The sequence below is a fragment of the Corythoichthys intestinalis genome, chromosome 2 (assembly GCF_030265065.1).
Source record: "Corythoichthys intestinalis isolate RoL2023-P3 chromosome 2, ASM3026506v1, whole genome shotgun sequence".
NCBI classification, from domain to species: domain Eukaryota; kingdom Metazoa; phylum Chordata; class Actinopteri; order Syngnathiformes; family Syngnathidae; genus Corythoichthys; species Corythoichthys intestinalis.
This window is the reverse complement of record NC_080396.1, coordinates 42,017,484-42,032,296: the sequence shown is the minus strand read 5'-3', so window position 1 is coordinate 42,032,296 and position 14,813 is coordinate 42,017,484. Positions and strand designations below refer to the sequence as shown.

At 38.8% G+C, this 14,813-nt stretch overlaps 1 protein-coding gene across 2 annotated transcripts in view; it reads right to left on the bottom strand.

Moving 5' to 3' along the window:
- The window catches only part of LOC130909038 (thymocyte selection-associated high mobility group box protein TOX-like), a 158,825-nt gene extending 154,741 nt beyond the window's left edge, over positions 1 to 4,084 (bottom strand). For both annotated transcript variants that reach the window (XM_057825095.1, XM_057825103.1), the window contains exon 1: positions 3,533 to 4,084. In XM_057825095.1, coding sequence (XP_057681078.1) covers positions 3,533 to 3,637 — 105 coding nt within the window. In that variant the 5' untranslated portion in view covers positions 3,638 to 4,084. The remainder of the gene's footprint in view (positions 1 to 3,532) is intronic.
- Positions 4,085 to 14,813: the final 10,729 nt, after the last annotated feature.

The following is a 14,813-nucleotide window of genomic DNA, read 5'->3' as shown; positions in this document are numbered from 1 at the left end:
TACAGCGTACTGTTGTGTATGAGGACGAAGGATTCAGCTGATTTTGCGGATTAATACGTTTATGTTTCGCACCACGCCAGCCAAACGGCTACGGAAAAATCGTTCCGTTTGAGGGAGAGGCGTATGCGCCTTTTTGAAGTTTCAAAAGGTTCCCATTCACCGTGGATATTGGCCAAAAACAAGCCCGACTACTGTGGGACCATTGGACTTACGAGTAAGTGAGTAAACATCTTGTTCAGTATTATGTCAAATATTAATACAGCTATTACAAAGTAAACACTACAAACTTTCTTAAAGTAAAGGACTACTTACATTTGATCATTGATAGGCATGTAAAAAGCTCTCCTCATGCACATTAGCAGCACGTTAGCTGCAGAACAACTGCAGCCACCCTCCTCCGGGGAACGAACTGTAAATTGCTCTCCGCCGGGCGTTTTGCCGATCCACGAAGACAATCGACAACCAAGTCGTCATGTCAAATAATCCAGAATAGTTATGTGTGATTTTCCGCTTCGAAGACTTTGAAACATCACTCGGTTCGGGTTAGCATGTCGGCTAGCTGTCACGCCTTTTGGTTTGTTTACATTCTCAGAAGGTGGGGAAGGGAAATGACATATGACTAAGGTGTCATAAAATATCGTTCGGGAGGTGCGACAGTAAAGGTGAAGTCGACAGTTTTGACCATTATGGAGCAATTTTGCCATGTCGTCCTGAATAGATGCATTTTTATTATTTCATATTCCATTTAGCACAAGACTTATTTGTCAGGACCATGCCATTTATTTGGCAATTGGGGAAAATACTTGAATAAAAAGAATATCCTGTAAAAATATTTAAGTAAAGAGACAGAAACAATGACATTTTGCAGCTCTTTTCGTCGCTTTTTCCTCGTTGTGAATAGTTCCCCCTCGACGGGCTGACTGGTCCTTCTCAAGCCATTTATATAGCTATTGGGGAAAAATATTTGGATAAAAAAAATATCCTGTAAAAATATTGGAGTAGAGAGACTGAAACAATGACATTTTGCGGCTCTCTTCGTCGCGTTTTCCTCGTTCTGAATAATTCCCCCTCAATGGGCTGAATAGTAAAACCGATGAGCCCAGTCTACCGCTGACGTCATCCACCTGTTGGGGACGCTAAAGCCCTACAATGGTAGGCGTGGCTAACCGGCAGATTAAAAGACTAATTTCTCGTCATCTGCGCTTTGCTAAATTGTTGTATATAGTCGAATCGTCTTGAAATATGATTCTAATTCACATAATAATGCCATTTAAGAATTTTTTTTCTCCTGTCGTATGCTCTTTAAGAGTTTGATTAACAGCTACAAATGATTCACATGGTTTACAAAAAAACAAAGGCATTACATTTTGGTGCATATTCTGATAAATGTGGGTATGTCACCGTTGTCTAGTATTGATCTCTATGAGGAATCCAAGTGATAACAATTAAGTCTATTCCGGAACAGTTGTGCACAAACTTGGAGGTCTGTCTCCAAACTTACCAACCATATTGTAGTTAAAACACATCGCTAATTTATGCAAGCCTGAGATCATAAATTGTTTACCTTTTGATACTTAGTACTCCTTGTTGCAAATTTGGACCAATGAGTGCTGTAACAGATATGCTCCCACTGAATATAGTGGGCGGGGGGTATAAAAAGTGGCAGTGGCAATCTAATAGCATGCACGCAAATGATTATGAATGAAAGCAGCTGCTGTGCACAAAATGAGCAGTGGGATGGCTTCTGAAAGCATGGCAGCAGCACACGTGTTCACTGTCACATAAACTTGCTAATTACTCAAAGTGTGCTTGCGGTCGCATCTGCGCAGCATCCAGTGCGAGTCACCGAGCATAGAGCAGGTTTGCAAATAAACACACTGTAAAGCTGAAATACAAGCACATTACGACCAATGCAACCAATTAAGCTTCCTCATGCTTGTTTGTGCCCCTGTGACAACGTTTGAAACACAACAGCAAGTAGTGCTAAATCTCAGCATCCTTATCAAATTGTCTTATAATAACCCTTTTGCTGAAATTACTTCTAATTCCCTGTCAAGTTTTCCAAATAATTCAGGCTAGAAAAGCACAGTAGTATGTTATGTACTCAGTATAAAAGTATTGGCTTCAAAGTGTGCAAAAAAGTGTAGAATTAGCATGCCAGGCATGTTTTGATTTGTAGCATTTTGGAACCTAATGAATGGCAATTTTTTTAACGAGTGAAAAAGAATTTTTTAATGATTGTTTGAGTGGTGTCACCCTATCCTGAAGCTTTGCTATCAGAAGACATGCATTGGGCATACTATTAGTGTGATCCTAATTCATTTCCCACAAAGAAGCCTGAGTGAGGCTGGGCGGAAAAGTAATTATTGAGGCACAGATGTAATTATGTTATCGACTATGTACTGATCTTAAACAACACTTCCCTCTCCTTCTAACTACGTAGATTACTGCAATCTTCCATTTATTTCCACTTTCTAAAGCCCACAGTCAGTCATACAATTCCTATGAGTTACATTTATTGTTCTCTTCAAGGTAAAGATGCAATTATTATCTTCAAGCTCATCAGGTATCAACATGCATGACAGACTGCCTGATTGGCAACATTGTAAATATTTGGTTAAATGACCAGGTAGGTAATAGAAACTTACCGGACACTTCATTAGGTACAAGTGGCGATCAAATTGGTTGTGGTTCTGCATTTGTAAAGGTATTGATCACTTTGAGATTGTCAATATAAATACGGATACAGTTTGTGATATTGTTTATCATGCAGCAGTGAAATGCATTGTCAATCAAGCTGAACGTTATCATTTTTCATAAAGCAGCATTTTTAATAATGCTTCTGCAATGGTTTTTTATTAGAAGTGCATTAAAGGAAACGACTAGATTCAAAAGTCCTGATTATCGTTTTGTTCATTATATGGAACTTTTAGATGGCTGCACACACACACGCACGCACAACACATACATAGAGCTGCTCCAACCCTGTTCCAACATGACAGCCAGTACCCTTCTCAGGAGGTTTTATATTAAAACCTTTACGTTGAAATGCCAAGTGTGCTGTTTGTGTCAGTCACTGTGTGCCGTTTCGCGTTACAAAGCAATTACGAGTACATTACACATCCATTCAAACGCCCAACTCCTGCTGGTAAAGCGTCCAAGCTATAATGAAGCAGGGAGCCTACTATGGATTCTTTACAGCCTCTACCCATTTGACACAGGGGTGGGACAACTAAATGGCAGATTTGCGCTTAACCACTGTGGGGATGTCATCTCATTAAGGTAACATATTGCAAAGGTAAAAGTTTACACTAAACTAACATTTATAATGCCATGTAAAAATATAAGTTACAGCTGTCAGTGTTTTGCAGTGCTTTGGAATAAAACAAACTACGGAGTGAGACACCAAGTAAAACGCGCGTAAAACGAAGGGGGGAAAAACTCGCAGGTTGGCAAGACTGGCGCGTTGACACACACAAACACACACACACATGCACGCATCGTGTTTTACACCTATTTGAGTGTCTTTTACCTTGTTGGAGTGATAATAGTCCAGCGAGCTCAAGCAACTTGGATCAGCGGGTAGGGAGCATGAACCCACATTGGCCGGGGGAGCAGGGTAAAATCTCACGTCCATCTCAGGTTGAGCGAGCCTGGACGCATCAATTCACTTCCAGCTTGGACGTGGACAAACTGTTGTGTCGGCAAAAAGGCAAACACGGCAAAACAAGAGGAGAAAGGGACAAAAAGAGGAAAATTGAAGTTATTCTCGGCGCACTTTTCTCCCTGTTCAATGCCGGGCTGGTGCGCAGTGGTCCTCAGCGTGACAAATAGTCCCTCACTCCAAACACAAATGTCATGGATGCACACGTGCTGCCACAACTACTGTATATCCGGGTATTCCACAGCAAAACAAACCTCCAAAGTTAACACTTTCTTTTGCTCTTGCTCGTTTTTATTTTTACTCCAACGTGCAGCCTCCTATGTGAGCTCTCACATTGGCTTTGTTATGGACGTGCTCATATTCTCGCACTGGTTCCAGTACACAGAAGTGGTCGGACTTCCCTCTGCCATGCGACCTCTGCCGATAATACACGGGAAAGAGGAAAGGAGAAAGAAAAGGGAGGGGGATGATCATGGTAGGGGAGGGGTGAGGAGAGGAGGGGAGATTGGTTGGCTGCCTAGGCAACCGTGTGCTCCTTCCTGCAACTGCGCACTCTGTTAGGAGCAAATGTATAGTATAGTGCGTGTTATATATGCTGTTATATATTCTGATATATATATATATATATATATATATATATATATATATATATATATATATATATATATATATATATATATGCTAGTGCGCCGTACATGAAGACTCCCATACGTTTTTTGTTGTTTGGTTTTTTTTTTTTTTTTTTTTTTTGCCAAAGCATATTAAGGAGCGGGGGTTCATTAACTTTGAGTTCATGTGCATTTACATACAGTGTTCTTGTTTGTTTTCTGTGAGTGAGTGAGTGTGTTGGGGAGAGAGGATGTGTAAGTGACGTCTATCATTTGCGTGAGTTTTTAAAGTAAAATTCATCTGCTGCACCCTGTAAGCACGCTTCTCCCGTTCCGCTATTGTTTGGTTTAACACTACTTACTGTACAATGCAACCGACACAATCTATTCGAGAGCCACCATTCAACTGGATCCAGTGCGGGCTAACATGAGACAAGAGGTAAACCCTGAACTGGTCACCAAATAACTAAAGGGCAGGGGTTCATTTGTGCTGGATCCTGCCGGAACAAGATCCGGCACCTCTTGATTTTGGCCTCCCTGTGTTCCGGGACTTTTTGGGGCAGATCCGCCACCTCTTGAGTATACAAAATAATAATAATATAAAACGTTTTTTAAAAATGTATAAAATAAAATAATAACATGCATAAATTCATTTCGAGAACAAATCCCAAGAATTGCATGTTGTTTACAAAAATTTAACGTCATTTGAAAGTCAGAAATTTGTTGATGTACTGAAAAGCTGGACCAACAAATCACGCCCCTGAAATTAAAAAAAAAAAAAAAAAAAAAACTGAATATTTGCGGCATCTGAGGAGCAAGCAGACAGGATCAAACGATATTTCAACATGCCAAAAAGACAGTTGCATTTACTGTCTTTTTTTAAAAAAGAAGGAAGATGGTTCAAAACGGGAAGCAACAACCGGCAATGAGGGCAGCTGCAGCGGTCATGCTAACGGGATGGACCGGGTGCAGCTGGAGGCTAGCGCCACAGTAGCTAGTCAGGTTCACGGACAGCCAGCCAAGCCGGGGAAGGAGGCTGCTACCGTGGCAGCGGCTGGTCAGGTTCAGCACCACCCAGAGTGGGGGCCAGCTACAGCGCCAGCAGTCAGCCAGATGGACAACCAACAGCCGGGCAACAGATCAGTACCCTAATGGGAAATTCCGGTTTGGGCTGTACAATTTGTAAGGCGGTTGGAACTTTGGGGCCAGAGAAGATGGGGGGGATGAAACTCCCAAAAGAATGGGTTTGTGTTATTTATTGTAATCTCTTATTTTATTTTATTTTTTATTTTTTTATGTTTTACAAGTTAGACCTGTTGAGAAACGACTTGCTGACTGCATACTGTAAGTCCCACCTGTGGTTATGTGGGCAATTGCCTGTGCTGTGCAGACTATAGCCTAAATAATTGTAAATTGTTGTCATAACATTTATACCATGGATATTATCTGAAATTGAGGCTTGTAAGTCCCACAGCATGGCCAGTGGGCATTTGCGTGTTGTTTTCAGCACCATTTCCTGCTTATGTTCCGGGACCTGTGTCCGTCTCGTCATCCCTGCGCTGTCATATGTACTTTGCATTCCGGCACCTTATGATTTATAAATTAAGCACTGCCAAAGGGCAAATGTACCCAGTAAAAAAAGTCAACGAACAAAGAAATAAGAATACTCGAAGCTGTGGTTACTAGTATTATACCGTTAAAAAAACAGAAAACTGTAAAACGTTCATTGCCTAATTAACACTTTCAGGGACCGTGGTCACTACAGTGGACAGCTATTTAATGGTGCACAATGTAAAATTTGCTCTTCAATAGTGCTGTCAAATTTATTGCGTTAACGGGCGGTAATTATTTTTAAAATTAATCACGTTTAAATATTTGACGCATTTAACGCATGCGCGGAATGACCCGCTCATGCATTGCCTCAAACAGATTACAATGACGCCGTTTTTTGCACATTGAGTGCTAAGAGGCAGAGAAAGGCGAGTGGACACAGGCGGTCATTGGACCGCACCGCTTATTGGCATAAGTTTCGGCAACTCCTTCACAACAAACATAAGTATCATTTAGTGAAAGCTCAACAAAAATAATATTCCTCTCTCTCAAAAAAATAATGTTCACAAAAAGAAAAGCGCTTCAACAGCCATTCCCAATCAAAATAGCTATGCAAAATACACATAAAACTTAATCAGACTTTGGTGAAACTCTATTCAAACATTTCGTTTAGCTCAACAAATACACTGGATGACAATATTTAGTCACAATATACAAACTATCAGAGCTCTCGTACGTTGTGAAGCCAGTACTCAAATGACCGTGAAGTACAATGGAATGGATGGACCCAATAAACAGGGAACTATGGCGTCAGTCGAGGGACAAAACACTCATTTGCTTGATTTCTAAGTAATGTAAAACTCATTGACACCTTGTGGTGTATGTCAATCACTACCTTACATAGTTAAAGACACTGTGGGAGAACGGCAGGGAGCCTATGTGACGTCACTGCTCGGCGACGTCAACATTGGAAAGCTACTAGTTTATTTTTTTTAATTGAAAATTTTACAATTCTTGTTAAAACAAAAACATTTAGAGGGGTTTTAAAATAAAATTACTATATATTGTACTAACATTTATCTTTTAAGAAATGCAAGTCTTTCTATCCGTGGATCCCTTTAACAGAGAGAATGTCAATAAAGTTAATGCCATCTTGTGGATTTATTGTTATAATAAAGAAATACAGTATTTACAGTATGTACAGTATGTTGAATGTATATATCCGCCCTGGGTCTTATCTTTCAATTCAAAACTATAATATACAGATAAATATGACATATCTTAGATATAGTTTGAATTGCAATTAATTACGATTAACTAATTTTTAAGCTGTGATTAACTCGATTAAAAATTTTAATCGTTTGACAGCCCTACTCTTCAATTATTCATGAAATGGCCAAAATTTCAAATAAACACTAAAGAAACATGTTTTTTGGAAATACTCTTAAAACGGATCTCAATGGTTGAGTGGAGATTTTCCCATTTTAAAAGAAGATTTACGCTTCGCAAATTTCTTCCCGTTTTGCTTCAGTGTTCATCATCAGCCAATCACGAGACCAGTTTCCAGTCTTCGTCCGGGTTACCACAGCTCTGTGCACTCCGTAAACTAAGGCTGCACCAACTTTGACAAACAGTCTGAATTACGTCTACCCTGTTAGGCAAAAAAGAAAAAAAAAGTTGTTAAAATCTCAAAGGATTCAAGACAACAAGAGAAGCAAAACAAGGGTATGCATTCATGTGGTGTGGTTGTGCTACGTTATTTAGCATGTGGATCCATTGACCGGAGCAAAGAAAGTCTTTATGTGTGTATATATTTAGTCAGTAATTGAAGTTAAAATGGATGGAGCAATTAAATCGTCCTTGTGGATGCTGTCAATGCATTGCCAAATTATATATTTCTTTGCCAGTGTGCTTATACATTGAGAAAAGTAGCCCTCCCTCACTTCAGTCATGGTGAGATAAATTAACTTGGGCCTCATTACCTGGCTATTTTAATCATCATTACTAAATGTTGGCATTACTCCATTGAAAACATTAAAATTAAATTAAAAATTAAAAATAAAGATATACTAGTATCTTCTGCAGAGGACTCGTCGCCTGCCACTTAAAGCTCTTTTCCTGCAGGTTCTCCAAAGCGAAGCGGTATTCTGGAAACCCGAAGGGGGAGGGCATTTTGTGCTAGTCAATATTTTGATCTATCTGCAGTACCATTTTTGGACATCAGTCCTACATTGTGCACCTTTAAAAATTGATCATTAAATGAAAAGGAGAAAAAATAAATATTAGCAATTACAGCAAAATACACACTGGTTACGGCCTGAGAATTGCTCTAAAGTTGTTGTTTTTTTCATCGTGTTTAATTAATTTCATGGCACTGATAGCGATATACGTTAAATTCAATTAAACTGGGAAGACTGACTGCGAACGTTCATGTTTCAACATTCATTCGCCCCCGCCCAGAGAAAACGGATTGGACTTCTAGCGCTGTCAATGGAAGCTAGTGAGTTAAATGAGTGCCCTGTAAGGGTTTAAAAAAAAAAAAAAAAACTCAGGCATGAAAGGGTTAACAACAATCTAGCCCAAATATATATACAGTAATTTATTTTACATATTAATATACGATATAATTGTTGTTCTGATTCATATCATTCTGATGGTAGCACAGTGCTCCCTTTCTTTTTCTCCCTTCTACAATGGGAGTTTGAAGCTATGCTGTCACTGTGATAGTCAGGTATTCTAGCCAACATGAGCCAAATGTAAGATTGGCAGGTAAAAATCGTGCTGCAACCAGGATGAAATTATCGAAGCACCCAACATCCTCTGTGGGTTGCTAAATCAATGTTTTGAAATCGACTTTTTGGTGAAATTACGCCTGGTCTTGCGTTCTGTACAGTGTTGTTAATCTTACTTTAAAAAAGTACTTAATTACAGTTACAAATTACTTCTCCCAAAAAGTAATTGCGTTAGTAACTCAGTTACCTGAATGTAAAAGTAATAAGTTACTTGGCAAAGTAACTGGTGATAATTTTCCTTTTTCAGGTCACACAATGCGAAGTTTAAAGGATTTTTGGGACAATTGGCCCTAGCCCGATTCTTTACCCTATACTTAACTAGACACTGGGGGATTGCGGATATTGCGATAACTAGATAGTAACCTTTGCTAAGTGTGGAATTCATTTAATGTTCTGAATCAACTGTTAAAGTTGTTAAAATTGCTCCCGTTATTGCATTTAGTTCCCTTCTGTCTACTTTTGACATGTGTAAGTTTTAAAACTGTTTCATCATTTAAAAACAGATTTAAGTCAAGATTTTGCCGATTTAGGAGCATTTTAGATAAAAGGTTACTTAGGCTCGCTAGGAAAGTTCTCTACACTAGAGCTTTCCTAAGAGGTCTACTGCTTTAAGATGGTGGCTGTTTACTAACACATCTAGTTCTTTAGATATGTTGCTAATGCCACTGTGTTTGTCATTTGCATCGAGTTCTATGATATATGATTTCTACCATAGCATTATGAGGGCGTAGTTTGTAGGCTTTCGGCTACAGTCAGGTATTATTGGAGCCACCTAGCATCGCATTTGCAACGGCGTCCCCACTCCTGCTCTGCTCTCTCGTCTCTGTGAGTCCGTCTCTTTCAGACTTTTCTCGCATCAACCGACATAGTAACGCATAGTAACGCACGCCTTTCCCCTCTCAGTAACGGTAACGGCGTTGCCAAGATGAGAAAAGTAATTAATTAGATTACTCACTACTGAAAAAAATAACGCCGTTAGTAACGCCGTTTTATTCTAACGCCGTTATTAACAACACTGGTTCTGTATCACAAACGGTTAATATTGTCGCAATTGTTTCAATCGGAAAAGACAGGCCATTAGTTGCCAAGACAGCAACTACAGACATTGCGCCACGGCTTCCCGTAGGGGGCCGGGCCAGGCAGGGTGTCGTGGCAGCTTTAACTGCAATAAACTCAAACACACGCTGCGTTGTAACGCCGGATTTAGGTGGAAACAAGACGAAAGTTTTAGTGCATAAAAGCCAGCAGGAGTGTCTCAAGAGTGATTTGGTCGAGGATTCAAGGTAATTAGTGTATAAAATAGCACCATGCATGCACTTTAAAAAGTTGTGAAAAAAAAAATGAAACGAATGGAAAAAATTAGCGTAACCTTGGCTCGAAATATTTACGTAAAATGAATGATAACTGCCCAGTTTTTTGCTTTTAACCAGGAATCTAGACTGCTTTACGTTCATATCTATAGAAATCCCGGGATTTACGCATTTAATTATAAGAATTTTCAACCTAAAAAGCTCTTTGTTTTGTGATGGCCGCCATGTTGGATTTTGTATCCATTCAATTCAATTCAATTTTATTTGTATAGCCCTCAATCACAACAGATGTCTCAAAGGGCTTTACAGAGGCAATATGATACACAATTAGAAATGAAGCAACAAAGATGAATAGATACAGTTCAAGTCCTGGGTATCCCCTATCCTTAAGACCCTCCATGCCGGCAAGGAAAAACTCCAAAAACTCCAGAGTCAATTGGGAGAAAAATGAGAAACCTCGGGGAGTACCACAGTCAGGAGAGATCCACTCCCAGGACGGATAGACAGGAACCCCAGAACTGCTAATGGGAATTAGCAGGCGAAGTTACAGTCCGTAAAAATGCAGTGGAGTAAAGGAGCAAGAAGAGGTCCATCTAGCCAGATGAGACGGGGGTAGCAGCGAGGACGTCTATCCAGCCAGGGGTCCGGACAGTCAGGAGGCTGCAGATCCATACACAATAGTGTTACTTTACATTCCAATAATCAGGTCATTTTCGGCCAATTGCCCATTTTTTGGCAAACAACTAGTAATTTAGAGATTTCTGCGTCAATAAATATTGAATAATATAAATAATATAGTCGAATCGCCTCAAAATATGTTTCTAACTTACATAATAATGCTATGTAAGACATTTTGTAACCTGTCATAGGCACTTTAAGTTTCTGATGTGAAAATTGAGTGATTTATTAGCTGTTGAAAACTTATGTCAAAACTGCACTAAACAAAAAAAAAAAAAGTAAGTCGCTATTTCGGGCAAAAATGTATATAAGATATGTTAAATATTGCTACTGATCCTGAAAATATAGGTGATTATCTCTGCATTTGTTGATTTTTGTGCACCTAGTGTAAAATTTGAGAATTTTATAGCCATTTTAAAGTTTTGTTATACTTATATATATATAAATTATTATTTTTTTTTTTTTTAAAAAGGATTTTATTAGGGAACGACTTTTAATTTTTTGATGCCGTTGTCTGATTTTCTCACACATCTGCCTGCCTGCTCTGGAGAGTAAAAAATGGGAGTGGGGAGCAGGTGAGGGCGTGGTGACACCATTGAAAACTCGATGATGATTGGCTAGGTGGCTCAGAGCTTTAGCATAACACTCGCATTCTCATTAGTATTACCATTTAGCATGTCAAGCTTCATCCTAAGCTTTTTTCTTTTTTCTACATACAGTTCGCGGCATCCAGGTTGGTACAATTAATTGAAAAAAATGTACGATTTTCCTGCTGAATGTGCATTACCATCACCGAAATGGTGTTGTCCTTGTAGAAGCTAAAATATACTAATAATTTGTTTTTGTTTTTTTATTTAATAAAAATAGTCACTTGGGGTAACGACGGCCCTTTTGCTGGGCTGCGGGAGAAGGAATGGGCTGAGCTGGCTCAACCCCCAAATTGACTGGGGAAGGGCCGTGGCCCTCGGGTGGCACCCGCGTGGCACCCAACTTGTCTGCGGGACTATCACATGTTAGATGGGACTCACGCATGACTAGGTGAAATTAGACACACTCAAGTAGGAAACCTCGGTGTCAGGATTAGCGATGAGACAGCATAGAATAGGATGCCAACATACTCACAGTCACAAGGGATTCACACAAATACTGGATTCTAGACCACATGGCTGATTTAGGTACACTTCACCCCTCCCAACTTCAGTCCCGTCCACCCCCCCTTCCTTGGTTATCAGCCCCCCCCCCCACGGTGTCAACAGGAAATACAACCAGCTAACGATAGCTCCAACATATTCATAGTTAGAGAAGGCGTTTTATGTATTTCTTCTTGTCGTTTGTGCTTTTTTCTGTTTATCTCTCCCTTTTCTTTTGTTCCCCCATATCCCCTTCCTGTTCACTGCTTTCTCCTAAGAAACGAGGTACGTTGAATATCACAAAAGATGTACACTCCCATGCGATACATTAAAAATGTTCAGATCAATCTGACATTCAGATCTCCATTCTCAGTGTCATGCAGCTGAACAGGACAAGTTTAAAAAAAAGAAAAAAAAAAAAGTATAAAAATACAGCATACGCTGTAAAGAATAAACAACTGTTAAATCACTGCCAAAAAAAACAAACAAAAAAAAAACATTAAATTTACAGTCGAGTCTGTTTTGAATGTCAGTCACCTTAGTGCATTTAAATTTGTTCTCTTTTCAAGACACATCCTGGTGGTGGCATGAATAGGAGTTATTTTACCCTGAAATCCCCAAGGGTGAAATTCTGAACTCCTGTGGAAAAAAGTAATTATAATTACCATTGCATTCTAATGATGTGATTGTAATGATAGTAGGATGATTACAAAGATATTGCAAACCTACAGATGGTATTCCATTTAAACCTTATCCAACAATGTACTATACAGATGACATTGAATCACATATCCTTTGATCACATCTTGAGAGTTTTGTTTCATGTAGTTATTTTCATTGATGATGATGATGAAACTTTTTTATTTTGAGCATGCACACAAAAAAAGAAAATACAGTATAAGTCAACTAAAATAATTGCACTCAAAAGAGAATGGGAAGAAGAAAAAAAATTATTTTATCCCACCCCTGAGCTCATTGTCCAGCATCCTTACTTCGTGGGATCCTCCTGTCCACATAATGAAAGCGAAGAAAAGAAAAACAGACAAAAACAACTAAACCAATAGACAACCAACTAAAGTTAGCTTATTATCATTACATGTAATCACAATAGTTGTGAATGTGTGTGCGGATGCTTGTATGTTCTATGTGCCCTGCGACTGGCTAGCAACCAGTTCAGGTGAGTAATCACAATATTTATTCACCCACTCATCGGCGAATGCATATGAATGGTTTTTCAAAATCCTTTTACTATATTATCAAGGTCATGAATTGAAAAACACGGGCAGTAGTACACTGCAAGACCTTAAGACTTTCTCAATTATTTATTATTCTCATTTGAGTCAGGTATTAGGACCTAGATGTCTTCCACTAGCCTCACGGCCATTTTCCAGAATAATTGTCCATAAAGGGTCACAAGTGTGTGACTAACCCAGATGATATTGAGTGAGATACATACAGTATATTACATTATATTTCCATAAACATATTTATCATTACATTTTTGATAAAATTATGCAGTTCTACAGGCCAAAACTTGTCAATTGATCACATATCTACAACCAATGTGTGATCCATTGCCTGAACAGTTAAAGCAAAAAATGTTTAATAATTTCATTGCAGATTGTAAATTTAACATAAGAAGCATTTAAAAAGTTAAAACACACAATGTGAAACGTGATGGTGTGAACCCTCAAATAGAGAGTGAGACCAGCTCTCAGAGGGAATATGTACAAAAAGCTTTAATCTTGTATTGCCATACAGTTGCAAATGTGTGCCAGGAGAAACCAGAGCTAGCCTGCCTCTGACAGCACTCTGAATTTGATGGATAGCGTACCCTTGCCCTGTGATGTGCATGCACATTTGATGTTGAAATGGCCTATCTACGGGACCGTTGTCTTTCAATCATGTCAAGGCAAAGTACAGAACAGAGCACATTTTCTGTTGCCTGACGTTATTACTCTGCTTGCTACACACTTTACAGCACAATCCTCACTCCACCGCCTGCATGCAAATGCTTTACTTTCATCACTTTGCTCATTCATTTTGACTGTTTCTGGGACGCATGCTTGTAATATTATTAAATGGTTATAACGTGGGAGATCCAAAGTCAAACTCATTATGGTTGTGGTGGCTAATAACTATTTATTTCAAATGCATCCCTGGGTAAAACCATAGACATCTTAAAACCTATATGAACTGAAATTTGAAATGACCATTTGAACATCTTAACAGCAAATCATAAGTAAAAAATAAGTTAAAACTCTTGTAGCTCTAACATTCCCAAGTCACATAAAAGTCTCACAAAAAGTCCCCCAAAAAAGAGCATGCAGTAAAAGTTACTTCTATGGTTCATGAACTTCAGGGTTTGTAATAAGGGTTGATTTTGCAAAAGAACAGAGGTGGGTAGTAACACGTTACATTTACAGTATGTCTTTTACTTGACTAACTTTTTCAGGAAAATATACTTCTCAGAGTAGTTTTACTATGCAATACTTTTTACTTTTACATGAGTAGATTTGTGAATAAGAAACGCCAGAGATGCCCACAGTGGATCTACCAGCTTCACCAATGAGACATCAAAAAAAAAAAAAAAACACATGACTCTATTTTACCAATGAGACCTATGTAACAATACAGTCACATGACCACACACAAGCTTGCGGTTGGAAGTCGAATGACGAGACTGTTCAATCATGTGGCGTGTTTAAAGCACCGTAAAAAAAAAAATCAACTATTTCACAGACAGCACATCCATCAACATGAATCAAAACTGCGGATTTCAACCTCTCTCAGTTTTTATTTGGCACCGATAGACCACGGAAAACAGGTGATAAAATCCTTTCAATTTCATGGTAGGAAATGGTTTCTCCACTAGAGGGCACTAATGCTATTTGGACAGGTGATGTTTCATTTCTGTAAATTTTTCTATTCAGAATTATAAGGTTTTTGTGTATTTTCTTGGGCCTAATATAGTCATGTAATAGGCTGTTGTACAGTAAAAATAATATCAGTTCATCTAGATTATGTTGTACTGAGAAAAAATATACCATTGTTTAAAAAAAAACATTGTAAGCAGTTAC